The sequence below is a fragment of the Oryctolagus cuniculus genome, chromosome 4, assembly GCF_051225735.1.
Source record: "Oryctolagus cuniculus isolate XC-2025 breed Fujian yellow rabbit chromosome 4, ASM5122573v1, whole genome shotgun sequence".
In the NCBI taxonomy this organism is placed as follows: Eukaryota; Metazoa; Chordata; class Mammalia; order Lagomorpha; family Leporidae; genus Oryctolagus; species Oryctolagus cuniculus.
The window spans coordinates 140,645,600-140,662,742 of record NC_142870.1 but is presented as its reverse complement, the minus strand read 5'-3'; the positions used below and the strand labels follow the sequence as shown (position 1 = coordinate 140,662,742).

General features: G+C 55.0%; 1 protein-coding gene and 1 long non-coding RNA gene across 7 annotated transcripts in view; one reads left to right on the top strand and one right to left on the bottom strand.

Moving 5' to 3' along the window:
* Nucleotides 1-17,143, bottom strand: part of LOC149127135 (uncharacterized) — a 563,175-nt gene that overhangs the window by 72,515 nt on the left and 473,517 nt on the right. The gene's annotated exons all lie outside the window — the stretch shown is intronic.
* PXYLP1 (2-phosphoxylose phosphatase 1) overlaps nt 1-17,143 on the top strand; it is a 69,208-nt gene that overhangs the window by 32,437 nt on the left and 19,628 nt on the right. For 3 of the 5 annotated variants that reach the window (XM_089331134.1, XM_089331135.1, XM_002716582.6), the window contains one exon: nt 294-425. The exons of 1 other annotated variant lie outside the window; for it this stretch is intronic. In XM_089331134.1, coding sequence (XP_089187260.1) covers nt 347-425 — 79 coding nt within the window. In that variant the 5' untranslated portion in view covers nt 294-346. Of the gene's footprint in view, nt 1-293; nt 426-2,488; nt 2,578-17,143 lie in introns of those variants that run through there. One more of the 5 variants, XM_008266253.5, reaches the window with a different exon arrangement.

The window sequence follows — 17,143 nt, the reverse complement described above, 5'->3', positions numbered from 1 at the left end:
GGACAGACGTACATCTTTTTCTTTGGAAAGGTCATGTCTCTTAAGATATCTCATTCTGTGGATGTCAAAGAAACGAAGCATTCATGAACCGGTTTCCTCTGAACTGGAAGGGGGCGTTCTCGCTCGGGCTGATTTGGGGGTCAGAGACTGACGCATAGACTGTGCCATTGTTCTCCAGCAAGGGCTCACGGGTCCCTGGGCCAATTAGTCTGGGCTAATTGGATTATTTTCGGTTGACAAACTTGGGTTTCCCACCTCTGAACGCTCGTTTGTTGCCTCTGCTCTTTCCCCAGGACACGCTCCCCATTCGAGGTGAAACCATGACGGGAAAATACAACAAATAATAATGCTTTTCCGCAACCGCTTCTTGCTGCTGCTGGCCCTGGCTGCACTGCTGGTCTTTGTGAGCCTCAGCCTGCAGTTCTGTGAGTAGGGCTGGCCCCCGGCGGGCGGGCCGTGGGGGGAGAGGGGCCGGGGCCTGAGCTGCTAGGGAACCAGGGGCCCCAAAGCCTTTGTTTTTCAAATGAACAATGGGATTTAAGACAACAGAGTCTTTCTGTTGTTGGTGGTAAATGTTGGTGGTAAATGGTTGCAAGCAGGAATCCTAAACCATTGAACAGTGCTTGGCTTGTGCTCTGCTGGCACACAACAGGTTGGTATTTATTTATTTATTTATTTTTTAATTTGTTTATTTGAGAGAGAGAGAGAGAGAGATCTTCCATCCACAGTTTCATTCCCCAAATGCCTGCAATGGCCGGGGCTGGGCCATGCTGTAGCCAAGAACCAAGAACTCAATCCAGGTCTCCTACCTGGGTGATGGGAACCCAGTTCCTTGAGCCATCACTGTGCCTCCCAGGGACTGCATTAACAGGAAGCTGGAATTGGGAGCAGAGCCAGGACTCAAACCCAAGTGCCCTGGTAAGGGACATGGCTTCCCAAGTGGCAACTTTGCCACCGCACCAGATGCCCACACCTCGTGACAGGTGTTTGGCTTTTGCATGGGTTCTTAGGTTGCCTGGTGATTCTCACATCCTTTGTTCAGATTGCCCAGGAGTAGCCCAGCTGGACACCCCTTGCCGTACTGCATGGAGCACAAGGGTTATGCCTGAGTTTGTGTGCAGTCAACTGCGGGGCGGGAGCTGTACAGAGCAGGGCAGGATATTGCATCACCAGCATCTAACTTGGCCCCCTGGGCAGCGGGGGCTGTGGCATGAGAAATCCCTCGTGCCAAATAAAGAGCTCACCAGTGAAGCCTGTCTGCAGGCCTGGGACCCCAGTATTCAAGCCCTGCCCCAGTCTCTGCACACCGCGGCTTCCCCAAGAGCCCAAGAGTGGTGTCCTCCAACATTGCCTCGGCCCCACTGTCCCCTTGGGTGGTCCCCTGCCCTCCAGCGCCTCTCTGTGTGTGCCAGCCTCATCTCTGTGCCCGATCCCACCCCTACTCTCCCGGGAGCACTCCCCTCACCTCCCTCCCATCTGTCCCCTTTTGGTCCTTGCCTGTTCTCCTCCAGGAGCCTTGCCTGAGCCCCCAGGGCCCATGCCTTCCTTGCTGTCCATCAGGACACCCTGAACTTGTTCGCCTCCTCTCGCTCACCATGTAACACCGTCGTTTTCAGTTCTTAGGTTTTTTTATTCTGTGGACTGTCTGCTCTTTGAGAGCAGCAGCCATGCCCTGTTTCTCTCTAGAGCCCAGGAACCAGCACTAGCACATAGCAGTTATTTCATAAATGTTTGTTGCATGCATGCACCTGTGTCTGTCCTGAAACGCTCTGTTGCTGTGCACTTGATGCCGCAGAAACACCTTTGCGATGCTGGAAGCTGTGTTTCTGCTGTCACTCGCCTTCCCTCTGCCTTGTCCCCTTACCCTGAGGGGTGGGAGACAGTGATGGGCACCATCGCCACCCAGGACACTTAAGTGAGGAGGGGGCATTGCTGTCATGACGTGGAGCAGGTGCTGAGTGGGTGGGGTTCCTACGTGCGCTGGGGACCCACGGTTTGCAGAGAGCCTTTCAGCTAGCTTCCTGGGGTCACCTCCGATTGTGTGACATGCGCCCGTACACCCATCTGGCGCTTGTGACAGGCCATTTCTCCAAGTCCAGGGAATTCACAGTACTCATTTTAGTGCTTCCAGAATCGGAAGAGAGGTCAAGAGCAAATGGGCAAAAGAAATTTAAAAATCCAGATGGTTAATGACCTGTAAAGAAAGAATCCTCTCCAGAAAGCTCGATGGGGCTCTCAGCGGTTACTTGTTGAAAACTTTCCGTGCGTGGGCCGGGGCGGCGGGCCGTCACTCCCCACCCTGGCTTTTTCTCGGCGACGTGCGTGTGGGCTACACTCGCATCCAGCCGCCTCGCTCTTGCGTGAGCTGGGCTCCGCGTCACTGAATTGGCCTGTGTGCTTTGCTTATATAACTCCTCTGAAAGTGCCTTCTGTTTGAGGAGAGCCAATTTGCAGCCATACTTTTTTTAAGGGAAAATTTTTAAATTAGCCTGGCTGGGTGTGAGCACTTTATTCTTGGACACGTTGGAGTTGGGAAGGAGGCAGAAATGGACGTCCTCACTGCTTTTCTACTTCTCGGTAAGTCGTAACTTTGCAGTTTCCCCATGGTCGTGGCAATGAAGTTTCGTCGTTACATTGATTTCCTCGCTTTGCTGGTTGCTTGTTACTGATTCATAACACGAGGTTTATACGCGTAAGCAGCCGTTATGTTTTGATTCTTAGCCTGAAATATATGGACTCTTTTCTTTTTCATTTCTTTTCACTAAATTTTTAGGTACCACATTAGCGCTTATAAATGAGTTTGAGGCCAGGACATGTAACTTGGGTTTTTATTTATTTATTTTTTGTACTTCAAGTAAACAATCTAGGTTTGTTTTCTGAGATAATTCTGTATTTTATTTTGTCTCATTGCTCAGTTTCTTTTTCTGACGTGTAGAATATGAGAAAGCTATGACCCAGATTCTTCTAACATAAATGAGCGCTTCTTTTTCTGGGAACAGGGAGTGCCTGGTGGACACGCGTGTGTTTATTAAGTGCCTAGGTGTTTGGGACAGTTCTACATGGCGGAGTGGAGGCGGCAGGGAAGGGGCACAGCAAACATCGTGTTTCTCAAATGGCACGAACGACTTGCTAGATGCTCGCCACCCTTAACAGAAAGCATTGGTTTCCCGTGTCCCAGTCCTTGCTGTTTCCAAGTTTAGAAAGCGGGACACGCTGAAATCCCTGGTGCTTGAGTTGTAGAGTGGAGCAACTAAGGCATAAGGACCCTTGGTTACTGCAGTTAAAATCCATGCAAGTAGAGAAACGAGTTCTTGAATGGGAGGCGTCCTCAGGAATCCTCAGCTGCAGGGCCGCCGCGTCTCGTCTGCTGGTTTGTGACCGTCCGCGTTCCCGCTGTGACCAGCATCGCCTCCGTGCTGACTTTGTGCCCATCTCGCCACGTTCCAACCCTAGTTCCCCGGATGGCGGCGTGGCAGGAGCGCGCGGGCTCTGGAGAGGTAGCTTGGGGTTGGACCGCCAGCTTCCCCCACCAAGCAGTGAAATAGAGACACTTACTGCTGCTTTGCAAAGCTGGTGCGAGAACGGAGACTTTTAGAAAAACCCTCGGCTAGTGGAAGCCTCTGATCCTGCTGGAGAGCAGCAGTTAATTATCGTTGCCTGCCAGGTTGGTGCCAGAACAGAGACTTTACAGGAAATCCCTGGCCTCACGGACGCTGCGCCAACGTAAACCCTATAAGCAAAGTGGCACGGGGTCCCATCATGACACACCATCATCAGAATCCAGGGCCCTTTGCTGTTCCAAAAGGCTGCCCAGGGTTGTGTTACAGGCACCATTGGGGGGGGGGGGCAAGGGAGCTTTGGAAACACATCATCCATTTATGGTCACGCGTCAGAGATATGTTCTGAGAAATACAGTGGGGGGTGCATCTCGGCGCTGTGAGGACATCACAGTGTGTGCTCTCATAGCCCTAGGTGCTATAGCCACCATCCCCTGTGGACCCAAATGTTGTCCCGAGACGCATGGCTGTGTTTGATGTCAGAGTACACTGGCTGTGATGGGGTTAATGTCTGCTGAGCCCAAAGTATCTGTGCTGATCTGAAGCCAGGAGCCAGGAGCTTCTTCTGGGTTTCCCATGTGGGTGCAGAGACCCAAGGACTTGGGCCATCTTCTACTGCTTTCCCAGGCCATAGCAGAGAGCTGGATCGGAAGTGGAGCAGTCGGGTCTCGAACCGGTGCCCATATGGGATGCCAGCGCTTCAGGCCAAGCACCACAATGCCAGGCCCCGAGCCCAAAGTGTGTCTGGGGTCACCCTCTCGGACAGGAGCCCATTGACCAGAGCAGGACCAGAGGGAAATGTGCAAGATAGATGGGAGAGGAGAGTTGGCTCCCTGGGGAGGAGAGGTGACGGTTAACCCGAGGATGTGAAAGCCAGGGGTGAAGAGCCCTCTCCTGTGGGAGGCGTCGGGCCTGACCTGTGTGGCCCAGGTGAACACGGGCACGTTTCGGCTCATGGTAGGGTGCAGCTTCCTCAGAGGCAGGGCCGTGCAGAGGTGCAGCAGGAGGAGTGTGCAAGCTCAGGAGAGTCAGGGTCACCTTCTGAAGGGCAGAACACTGGGGAGGTTGTTGGGCCCCATGTCCCACTTAAAGTCCCTCGAAACTCTGAGGTTTTAGCTTTCTTTCCTGATGCAGCCCCGAGAAGACACGGAGCTTTGTTCTTTAGCAAATGTTCCTTGAGACTGCACCCAGGCCCTGGGCTCCCCTAGGCCCCAGGAAGCTCTCTGTCCAGTGGAGCATCACCAGCAAACACTTGGAATGCAGGGCACAGGTGCTAGGACAGGTGAGAGGCGACAGTGCGCACCGTAGGCCAGCAGCACAGTCCAGTGTGGACTCCGGATCCACACTCCTGGAGTACATCCTTGCCCTGCCACTTAGCAGCTTTGGGGACCTCGGGCAAGTTATTTACCCACTCCATGCCTCGTGCCTCACTTTACTCATCTGTAAAATGGGTATAATGATAGTTCCTGTCTCGTAATGCGGATAAAAGATTCTGTGAGCTAATGGTTATAAAATGGCTAGCAAGTGCCTAATGCATGATCATCATAACATAGTGCATGTTAAATCAAATCAGTGATAATTTATGGCAGGGCGGTGTGGAAAGACAGGACAAGAACCCGGGCCAGCTGGGGAGGCAGGGCAGATTCCCCACAGGAAACGGCATCTGAGTTCACCCTTGAGGGAAAGGAGGCATTGGCCAGGCAGGAGCAGCTGGGTGTGCAAAGGCAGAGTGAGAGAGAGCAGGGCCCGGCTAGCCACCTCCCAGCCCCACCTTAGGAACCCCATAGGAACCCCCATGGCGGGGAAGACAGCATCAGCTTTGCACTGTCCAGTCTGGTTTCTTGAGCACCTTGATCAGAATTGCCTGGGGAGCTTTTTTTATTTTTAAGATTAATTTTGTTTTATTTGAAAGGCAGAGTTAGAGAGGGGGAGAGACATAAAGGGATCCTCTGTCTACCGATTCACTCCCCAAATGACTGCAACAAGTCAGGGTTGGGCCAGGCTGAAACCAGGAGCCAGGAGCTCTTTCTGGATCTCCAGTGTAAGTGGCTGGAGCCCAGGCACTTGGGCCATCCTCTGCTGCCTTCCCAGGTGCATTAGCAGGGATCTGGAACGGAAGTGGAGCAGGCAGGACTCAAACCAGCACTCATATGGGATGCCAGCGACGCAGGTAGTCCCTAAGCCTGCCATGCCACAACGCCGGCCCCATGGCCCCATGGTGGGGAGCCCTTCCCTGCACAGTCAGAATCCTGGTGGAAGTGGAACCCCAAATTCTGCATTGTGAACAAGCACCTGGAGGGTGAGCCTAGTGTCACAGAACCTCAGAACTCCCTGGGCTGAGGCTGCTTCGAGATGACATGGTGGGAGGGGGAGGCTGAGGGTGGCCTGGATGGAGGCATCCGCCCTAAGGGGAAGAAGCAAAGCCAGGAAGTGGCATGGTGGTGCAGTAGTGCCTGGTGGCTCACTGGGTGGTGTGACGGGACCAGGGCCACCAGGAGGGAGGCGGGAGACTCTATTGTGACACCCAGGAGCCTCGCTGGAGTGGTCAGCAGATGCTGCATTGGTCCACGCATTCAGTCACATAAAAGTCCCATCTCCATCTGGGCTAAGTGTGCCAAAGGCTGAAGGAAAGGCCCAAACACAGACCAGCTCAACCAGCAGAGCTGGTGGTTCCCTGGGCCTGCACAGGGAGGCCAAGGACAGGGCTCAGAGCAAGAAGAGGCAGGGGTGGGCCAGGCCGGGCAGCAGGACAAGCTGGGGCTGGGGATGGAGCCAGGGGATGGGAAAGGGTTGGATTGGTGGGCAGGGGAGTTACGAGGGGTCACTGGCAGTATCTGAGGGCTGCATGAGTACAGTTTGGATCTCAGGGTCTGAGACCTGGAAGGGACCCCCAGGTTTGGACGCTTCACATTCACTGTCCATGCGGCCCTGGCTTGGGGAGGACCAGGTGCCCCTGGAGCGTGTGGAAGCTGCCCTAAATTGACAGCCTGAGAGCTTGTTTTGTTTGGCCCAACTGGTGTTTGAAGATGTTAATGTTTATTTACTGATGTTTTAAAACTAAGCAATTCACATAAACTGGAGCCCCTCTTAAAAACATCGCACTCTCTGTGGCCCAAGAGGTTGCTTGCTGGCACTGGCAAGAACGGAGGAGCAGCTGTGCAGGGCCGGGCCTCTGGGCAAGGAGTGCTTGCTCTCCTTGAGCCGTATACGCCGCCTGCCGAGGCCCTGGCGGCTCCGGCCTGTGGACCCAGTAGGTTGGATGGGAGAAGAAGAGAGGGCCCCAGCTGACACGCCGGCCAGCAGAGGAAGCCATGCAGCAGCCGGGGGGGGGGGGGGGGGCTGTGCACAGGAGGGGTCTGGAAGCCCAGTGTCTTAGTCAAGCCCCCGTTGTTACTATTGCAAAACACTGCAGGCTGGGTGACTTAGAGAGGAAAGAGGTTCTTCAGCTCACTTCTGGAGGTTCAGGGGGGCGGCCCCTGCATCAGCTTGGCCCTGTGGAGAGCCTTGTGGTGGGTGGCATCACACTGGCTGGGCCGTGTTAGAGAGGGGGAGACCACATAGCAAGACGGGAAGGCAGAGGAGGACCTGCAGGATCTACACGAATCCCTTCTGAGAGCCGTGCCCCAGGGACCTAATGACCCTGCTCAAGGGCCCCTCTGTCGGGTCCTCGCAGCTCTCATCAGCACACTGGGGACCAAGCTCTCAGCACATGAGTCTTTGGGGACACACTCACCCGTATGCAAACCTTAGCATCAAGGGAGGCAGGTAACCCACCTGGAAGTTCTCAGGCTGAGTGCCAGCTCAGTCAGCCCTCTGTGTGTGTGTGCGTGTGCGTGTGCATGTGTGCACGCTTGTATATGTATACATGTGTGTGTGCACGCACGCATGTGCCTTCTGTGGTCTCCCTGGTGCCTCCTTTGGCTGCAGAGCCATCGTTTTTCCTGTAGCCTCTAGCCCCCACATCCCTTCCCTTTTGTGTAGCTTTGGAGCTTATCCCTGCTAGGCAAGAGAGTAACAGCTCTTGGTAGAACTCTGTGACTTGGGAGAAAAGTGCCTGAACGGGCATGGGGCATGGGAAGAGCAGGTGCTGGGACTCCCTCCTGAGTTGCTGGGGGTGGGGTTCTACCTCGGCTTATGATGGTGATGATGGCGATAGTGATATGATGATGGTGATTAGCATTAGCATTTGCAGTTTTGGCTTTCTGTGGGGACTCCTGAAGAGGCCTACATTTGGGTGAAAATAGCTGAGAAGGGTGCTCCTGCCCAGAGTGCATTTTAGGCCAGAGAGCCTGCCCTGTGGGGCATTGTGAATGCAGACCTTGGTATGTGTTCATAGCACAGGCTTGAGGGATGTGGCCCCTTGCATGGCACAGTCTCACATACTGTGAATAGCTGAGTGTTCCTTGCCTGAAACGCTGATGCCCAGAGGTGTTTGGGATATTGTGGGTTTTTTTGTGTGTGTGTTGGAATATTTGCATGCATGCGATGAGACAACTTGAGGGGTGAAACCCAAATGTAGGCACAAAGTTCACTTACATTGTGCACAGCCTGAAAGTAATTTTATACAGTGTTTTTAAAGAATTTTCTGTGGCCGGCGCTGCGGCTCACTAGGCTAATCCTCCGCCTGCAGCGCCAGCCCATGGGGTTCTAGTCCCAGTCAGGGCGCCAGAGTCTGTCCCGGTTGTCCCTCTTCCAGTCCAGCTCTCTGCTGTGGCCCGGGAGTGCAGTGGAGGATGGCCCAAGTGCTTGGGCCCTGCACCTGCATGGGAGACCAGGAGAAGCACCTGGCTCCTGGTTTCGGATCAGCACGGTGCGCCGACAGCAGCAGCCATTGGAGGGTGAACCAATGGCAAAAGGAAGACCTTTCTCTCTGTCTCTCTCTCTCACTGTCCACTCTGCCTGTCAAAAAAAAATTTTTTTTTTCTGCATTAAAGAGAGTTTCATGGTATAGCATTTTCCACTTGTGGTGTCCTATCAGCGCTCAAAAAGTTTCCGATTCTGGAGCTCATGGGATGGCACATTTTCACACTGAGGATGCTCAGCCTGCCCTTTGTTTTAATAGCCACACTGAGGTCCTTCCTGGGCTTGTATTTTGGTGAACTGGAGCTAAAAAGAACAGGCATTGAAGACGAGCACTTCCAGTTTTAACATAAGAGTTCAGTCATACTCCATTTCACCGTTGTCACTGAAGTTTTTTTTTTTTTTTTCTTTTGACAGGCAGAGTGGACAGTGAGAGAGAGAGAGAGAGAAAGGTCTTCCTTTGCCGTTGGTTCACCCTCCAATGGCCGCCGCGGCCGGTGCACTACGGCCGGCGCACCACACTGATCCGATGGCAGGAGCCAGGTGCTTCTCCTGGTCTCTCATGGGGTGCAGGGCCCAAGCACTTGGGCCATCCTCCACTGCACTCCCTGGCCACAGCAGAGAGCTAGCCTGGAAGAGGGGCAACCGGGACAGAATCTGGTGCCCCGACCGGGACTAGAACCCAGTGTGCCGGCACCACAGGTGGAGGATTAGCCTAGTGAGCCGCAGCGCCGGCCATGAAGTTTTAAATTTAGCATTTTGTATGAATTTGGATACTGCTCTGGAGGATTGATTTTCTGTTTGGTTGCTGGGTGTTTTAATTTTGACTTTCATCTCACTGCTCTATCCCAGCTGCCACGTGGAGTTGAATTACCTGTGAGTGAGAAAAGAAGCCTGTGTGTGTGTGACAAAAGCAAGCTGACCAGCCAGCTTTGTCCGCTTCCTAAGCTCACGTTGTAGTTGCACCGGAAGGGGGTGCGTGTCGGGTAGCAGGTCCTTCTGCAAGCCACAGGTGGGCACATGATGTCCCTGGGTCACTTTACTTTTCTTCCAGGGCGGGAAAAATGACATTTTTTTGGTTTTCTCTCTCTCTCTCTCTCTCTCTCTCACGCTCTCTCTCCCTGTCTCTCTAGCTTCCTTCTTTTCCTTTCTAATCTTCAGAGAATTCCTTCTGAGCAGTAATTGGACAAGGTGAGGAGATGTGTGTTTGAAGGTGTTTGTTGCAGCGTCATTTAAGCAGGAAGCGAAGTGTCCAGCGGGCAGCACCCTGTGGCCATCGCAATGCAGTTGCTGGTCAGAGACCCGCCTGAGCTGCCTTAGAAGGCGTCCCTCATACACTCCACGGAAGACACATGGTGCTCTGGATAGAGTGTGCAGGCAGGGACTTCAAAATGAGGGTTTTTTTTTTTTTTTGTAGATTTTTTTTTTTTATTAATTGAAAGGCAGAATTACAGGGAGAGAGGAGAGACAGAGAGAGATCTTCCATCTGCTGGTTCACTCCCACAAATGGCCAGGGCTGGACCAGGCCAAAACCAGGAGCCGGGAGCTTCTTCCAGGTCTCCCACATGGTGCAGGGGCCCAAGCACTTGGGCCATCTTCCACTGCTTTCCCAGGCCATAGCAGGGAGCCCGATCTGAAGCGGAGCAGCCAAGACTCGAACCAGCACCCAAATGGGATGCCAGTGTCGCAGGGCAGAGGCCTAACCTACTACACACCACAATGCTGGTACCTGAAAATGAAAATTAAAAAGAATTTGATGCAAAGAAAAATGAAATCCATGCATAGGAAGGGGATCTTCCAAAAATTCATGGAAATATGAATAAAAAGCTATACATGGATTTCAGAATTTTTTTGCACCAAAACACATTGCATTTTCCCCCAAGCTTTTTAAAGTTGCCATGTGCACAGTGCATATGTGTGTCTCTTAAGTCAGTGGTACTGACTTCTCTAAGAAGTGGGTGGGGCAGGCATGAGGCACAGTGGTTAGGTCACTGCTTGGGGACACTTGTATTCTACATCAGAGCGCCTGATTCAAGTCTTGGCACTCCACTTCCCATCCAGCTCCCTGCTATGCACACTCTGCCGGGCAACAGGTGATGGCCCAGGTTCCTGGGTCCCTGACACGCATGCAGGAGATCCAGGTGGAGTTCTGGGCTCATGGCTTCGGCCTAACTCAACTATGGCTTTTGCAGGCACTTGGCAAGTGAAACAGCGGCTGGAAGATTTCTTTCCTTCTCTCTCTCTCTCTCTCTCTCTCTCTCTGCCTTTCAAACAAAATTAAAATAACTAAATAATTTTTTTTAAAAAAGGGCTAACGGGGGGCTGGCTCTGTGGTGCAGTAGGTTAATACTCCGCCTGTGGCGCCGGCATCCCATATGGGTGCCGGTTCTAGTCCTGGCTGTTCCTCTTCCAATCCAGCTCTCTGCTATGGCCTGGGAAAGCAGTAGAAGATGGCCTAAATCCTTGGGCCCTTGCACCCACATGGGAGACCTGGAAGAAGCTCCTGGCTCCTGGCTTCAGATCAGCTCAGCTCTGGCCGTTATGGCCATTTGGGGAGTGAACCAGCGGATGGAAGACCTCTCTCTCTGACTCCCCTTCTCACTGTCTGTAACTCTGCCTCTCAAATAAATAAATAAAATCTTAAAAAAAAAAAAAAAGCAGCAGCAGCAGCAACAGCCAGTGAGCCCGGGAGAGCCCCTGCAGATTGCTGAGACTCAGGGAGGAGAGACCACGGCGGAACGCGGTGCGCAGGACGTGCTGGTTGGCGTAGCCACCGGTCAGAGAGGAGCCAAGGACGTGGCTGGCACTGCTCAGCTCCGGCCCCGCTCCCTCTAGGCTTGGCAGCAGGGCCGCCACCTTGCACTGAGAACCTCAAAGCAAAGCGAGTAGTGATTAGCGGCGGAACCCTGGGATCCCAGGAGCAGCCGCACCGTGGGCCTCACGGAGGGAATCCACGTAGAAGAGGCCGCTCGGGCAGAATCTGAGGCCTGTAGGAGAGCGTGGAGTCAGGCAGGCTTCTGAGAGAGCCCTGGGGCCGTGTCACCATGCTGTCCTCCCCACAGTGCGGCTACAGGAGGGGAGAGAGCAGGGAGCAGGCCGTGACAGACAGCCCTCCTGGTTGAACTGGCTCCCGCTCCCTCCCTGCCCTTTCCTCTCCCTGTGTCTGCACCGGGCCTGGAACCCAGCCAGGGCCCCACCTCTTCCCCAGCTCCAGGCATCTGCTGGACACCTCGGGGCCCAGGCCCCACCCTGAGCCACCTGCTCTCATTCTCTGAGGGCCTCCCCAGAGCACCCCACCCAGCTGGCCAGCTCTCACCTTTCACACAGAAGGCAGAGGGCAGAGCTGCCTTCCCAGAGGGCTGATTGGTGGCCTTGATGGCATGCAGTGTTTGAGACACAGGAAACTGCCCCACGGAGGGGAGGGAGAGCAGGGAGGGAGAGCAGTGTCCTTGGGCCATACTGGCCCCATTGCCACCAGTGCAGGGGCTACCGCACAGGTCGCTCAGCTGCACGTGGACACTCAGACGTTCACTGTGGCTTTCCTGGGTGGCAGGATTATGTGTGATTTTCCCTTTTTAGAAAAAAAAAAAACTAATTATTTTGCATTTTTATTTGAAAGGCCTAGACAGAGAGAGAGGGAGACAGAAACGGACAGATTTTCCATCCACGTGTTCACTCCCCCAATGTCTACAACAGTCAGCGCTAGGCCGGGCCAAAGCCAGGAGCCCGGGTCTCCCACATGAGAGGCAGGTACCCAGCTGCTTGAGCCATCACCTGCTGCCTCCCAGGGTGTACATTAGAGGGAAGCTAGAATTGGGAGTGGGACTGGGACTCGAACCCAGGCCCTCTGACCTGGGATGCATGTGTCCTAGGCAGCATCTTAACTACTGTATCAAATACCCGCCCCTCCTTTTCTCCTCTTCTCCCTTTCTCCCCTCTCTTTCCCTCCAAAGAGTTATTTATTTATTTGAAAGGAGAGTGACAGATCTCTTCCATCTACTGCTTCACTTCCCAAAATGGCCACAGTGGCCAGGGCTGGGCCAGGCTGAAGCCAGGAGCCCAGAGCTCCATCTGGGCCTCCAGTGTAGCTGCAGGGGCCCAAACACTTGGGCCATCTTCTGCTGGTTTCCCAGGCCATCAGCAGGGAGCTGGATTGGAAGAGGAGCAGCTGGGACTTAAAACCTCACTCACATGAGATGCCAGCATCATAGGCGGTGGCTTAACCTGCTGTCCCACAACGCCACCTCCCCACTTCTTTTTATGGCATGGTGTTGGAAGACTATTTTAGGCTCAGCTCATGTTTATATGAAGTGTAAAGATCCTTTTTGATTTAAAAAAAATTTTGTGTTAACGATCTGTTCTTAAGAGTGTCGAAATTAGAAACCCGTTTCTGGGGACGTTGGTGTATTCTTAGCCTGGGCCACGTGATCGCAGAGGGCTTGTGAACCCCCTAAAAGTCAAATTCAGGAGCTGGGGTCTAAAGCCCCCTGTCAGGGGCCCAGGTCAGTGGCTTTTACCAGGTCCCCCAAGGAAAGGGCAGAGGGTGGCGGGCCTGAGCAGGCTGGGGAGACGGGTTCTTTCCTCAGCTCTGTGTCGGGGCCCGCCTGTGCCTAGTTTCTGTCATGCTCTGGAATCCCTAGTGTCTGCATCAGTGAATCCAGTGGGCCTGTCAGGCCAAGACTCCCCTCTGGGGGCTGCTGCTGGGGTCCAGGCTCAGACCACAGTGGGCGCCCCTGCACCCTGGCACCCCGTGCAGGTGGATGGGGAGTGACAGAGGGAAGGGTCAGACAGGGACACTCTGAGAGCCTGTGGGGTGTGCTGAGCCCTCATCCCCAGCTGCAGCGGCTCCCCTGCCAGGGCTCCTGGCTCCCTGAGTGCCACCAGGCATAGCCAGAGCCTGACTCAGTTCTTCCCGAATGGGGTGCAGCGGGGGCACCGCCGGGGGTGAGCAAAAGAGGAAAGGCTGATGTTGGATGGATGAGAAAGGGAAGTGCAAGGTGCAAACTCACCTGCTCAGGCTTGTCTGTGTGACACCGAGCGCCTCCCTGTCTGCACAGGTGGCCCCGAGCTTCACCCTTCACCTGTCTCCACCCCCGCCTCCCAAAACAAACAGAAGAGAGCAGGCACCCCAGCTGTGTGCTGTTTGTGGTGGCGCTGGGGGTGTTTTAACTTCTGAAGAACAGCTGAATGTATTTATGAAGGTCCGACAGGCAAACCATATGGGCGCCAGTTCGAGTCCCAGCTGCTCCACTTCTAATCCTGCTTCCTGCTAATGGCTTGGGAAGGCAGCGGAAGACGGCCCAAGTGCTTGGGGCTCAGCCCCCAAGTGGGAGACCCAGATGGAGTTCCAGGCTCCTGGCTTTGACCTGGCCCAGCTCTAGGTGTTGCAGACCTCTGAGGAGTAAACCGGCAGATGGAAGATCTCTTTCTCTGTGGCTCTGCCTTTCAAATAAATAAATAAATCTTAAAAAAAAAAGGGGGGTGGGTAGAAAAGCTGCTGAGACCAGAGTGGCTGAGGCAAAGGGAGACCGGCTGGCTGGGCTTCTGTGCCTTGCTATGGGGAAGTGGGGCGAAGACCACATACCTTGACTCGGTATCCCAGAAGGGCGACATGGCCCATTTTTGTGCAAGCCAAAGGGACTCAGGTAATGAGCTGACACCAGACACCTAACCGAAGCATCGCCTGCGCACCCTGGGGACCATTGAGCTTATAGTAGTAACTAAAGTGACCTGAGACCCAGAGGCCAGGCAGGAGCCTGTGGCCCAGGAACCCAGGCTGGTAGATTATGATCTGGCCTTGGCCCTGACCCAGGACCCTCTCCCACCTTTATCTAGTCCCTGGGGATCATCAGGAGACTAGATGAAACTTGAAATGGACAGACCGTCTGAGCATCTCCCTCCAGAGCAGGCTGCAGTGTTGGCTGCAGAGCCAGGGCACCCTGGGCAGGTCGCGTCTTGCCTGGTGCTGTTACTGACAGCTCAGCTGCACCCTGACGGCTGAAACATCACAGCACCATTCCTGCACCTGCAGCCCCAAACTGATGGCCAGAGAGTGCAGGAGGCATTGTGACCGAAAAGGCCACTTCCCTCTTACGGTCTGCCTGCTTCCTGCTCCTCTCTTCTTGTTTAATGATAGCTGTCGGGTGGCTGAGTGGACAGACGTATGAATACCAGGCTTTGGGGGCTATGGGGCGGGGGGCAGGGGGTCGCAGGCCCGGGCTTGCCGACTGCGGGGCCTCACAGAGGCCCCCTGACTTGCCCAGACCTGTCTGATGTTTTCTCGCTCTAGCATGAGGTGCAAAGCTGGGAAAGGCAGGAGGGGCCAGTTTGCCGTGCACCCGCACTGTAGCTGGGCCGTATCTGCTAACAGTGCCTGCGGATTCACCCTGCGTGCGTTTGGAGGGTGAGATGGGGCCCGTGTGGAATGGCTCCCGCTTGTCCACTCGTGGTTCTGGGCAGTTTGGGGTTTGCTTCCGAAAGCGAGGAAGTGCTTGGCAGGTGGCGTTCTCTGCCACCTCTTCGCAACTTGGGGAGACCCCGCCGGCATCTCTGTACGAGAGGGCCAGAGGCACAGAGATGTGGTGGACATGACAGCGGAGCGGATGAGTAGGTGATGGAAATCTGCTTCCGCTGGGTCCTCACGCCGCGGGGAAGCGGCCCGCCCGTCCCGTCGGGCATGCCATACAAGCTGTCCGCTGTTTTGTCCCTGTTGCTCCTAGTGTCACAGTGGCCCCAGGGCACTCATTTAGATGCCTGGTTTTTTCCACCTCCGCAGTGTCACTCAGGATCCTTCTGTTCATCCGCCTAGTCCTGGATCTCTCCCCCCTCCCCACCAGTCTCTTGGCTGATGACATCAGAGCTGCTGCGTTCTGATTAGGACCAGCAGAGCTCCTGATGGTCGCACAGGGTGGCTGGAGGAGCTGCTGGGGTGAGCAAGGCCTTGTGGAGAGAAGCAGCGTCCCGGGGTCCCCTGCCCCGTGCATCAGCCCCCTCTGTCCAGATGAGCAAGACGAACATGGGGCCAGGGCAGAGGCCACCCGCCTCCAGCCAGCCCGGCATCTGCCCCGCCGGGCTCTTTCGTGACCCTGCCCCCCACTCGGGGCTCCCTGCCCCATGGCCGACTGCACCGAAGTCGCTGGGGATCTGAGGTGGGTCTTGAGCCGGCTCACTGCCTCCTGCCTGCAGTGTCGGCCCATGCCACACAGCCCTTCACCCAGCACCCGGCTGCCACTCCGCATTGTTGGCTTCACCTCAGCCTTCCAGGCCTGGCCTGCGTGTCTTCTCCAGGAAGCCTATGGGGGCCAATCCCCTCCCCGAGGCCGACTGGGTGGCCCCTGTCCCCCAGGCTCCCTTGGGAAGATTCAATGAGATGTTTCATCAAAGCCTGGAGCGTAGAACCTGGCTCAGAGCAGGCCCTTGGTTCAGCAAGCGCTTTTGGAAGGCCTATCTCCTGCCGGTCAGCAGGGGCTGTAGATGTGAAAGGGGTGTAGTCGCAGGTGGCTGGGTGCTTGGGTGGTCAGGTGACAAGTCCAGGGCACCCCCAGTTACAAATACTGTGCTATGAGCCATGACAGTAGCGGAAGCTGGGTAGACTCCTAGAAGAGGGACGTGGAAACTGCCTGGTGGCCTTCCTGGAGGAGGTGACTCCTGAGATTAGTTATGGGGTAAGGGTAAGATTGCAAGCAGGGAGAAGCATGGGTGAGAAACACCCTGTGGGGTGGGGTGGGGTGGCTCTGAACAGTTCAGGATAATGAGAACCAAGTTGGGGTGAAGAATACAGCTAGAACTGGGGAGACTCTGTATGGCTTCTATGCTTGGGAACTTCTCTGAGTACCTGGTGTCTGGAGGGCCCCGTGTGGGCTGGCGCCGGGTCCGGGTGACTCAGGAAGGCACAGAAAGCACAGAACGAGCTCAACACTCGGACCCAGCGAATCGGGCCCACGGGCACGGATGCCCGAGGAAGCTGCAGATAAGATCTCCCTGACGGAAGCTCTTGTTCTGATCGTTACCTGATCTTTGTGGCTTTCCAACCACCGCTCTCTGGGTCATGGTGGGGTCATTTGGACCCAGCCCCTGTCGTTGCTGAGTGGCAGCTTCCACAGGCCAGGGACCCGGGAGCCCATGTCCCTCCATCCGCATGTCACTCATCTCGTGTCCTTGGCTGCACCTCTTCCTGCCTAGCCAGGAGAGTGTGCCCACAGGTGTCACCAAGAGGCTGGTACCTGGTGGCTCTTAGGAAGGGCAGAGTGAAAGACTCAGGCTGCCGTCCAGCCAGAGGGCCAGGTCACCGGGACACTGCCTTGGGACATCAGTCATTCCACACCCCCTCGCTCTGGCGCGACTTCTGATGTTGATTCTCTAGGAACACCTGAGCCGGGCATCAGCCACCGTGGCCTCTCCCAGCTGCTGGCAAGACAGGGGCTCCGGGAGTGGCCGAAGCACTGGTTCTGAGTTAGTGATGGAGCAGTGTGTAGCTGTGTGGTCGCTGTCCTAGTGACACAGGCAGGAATGGGCAAATACTGGCTGTCAAAGGCATATATGTCTATGTGTGTGTTATAGAAAGAGGTCTATATCTCTTTACACAGAGAAAATGGGTAGCAGGTGTTTACTGTAAACATATACGTGCATGTCTGTGTGTGGACACGTAAAACAATAGAAATGTTTACAGAAAGACCGAAATACTCTCCACACCCCACTGCATCCCTGCCCCAGGGCAAGCCATTGCAGCCCGGTGATGGACACGCCACCAGTGGTCGCTCTGTGTGCGTCCGTGGTAAACACACACC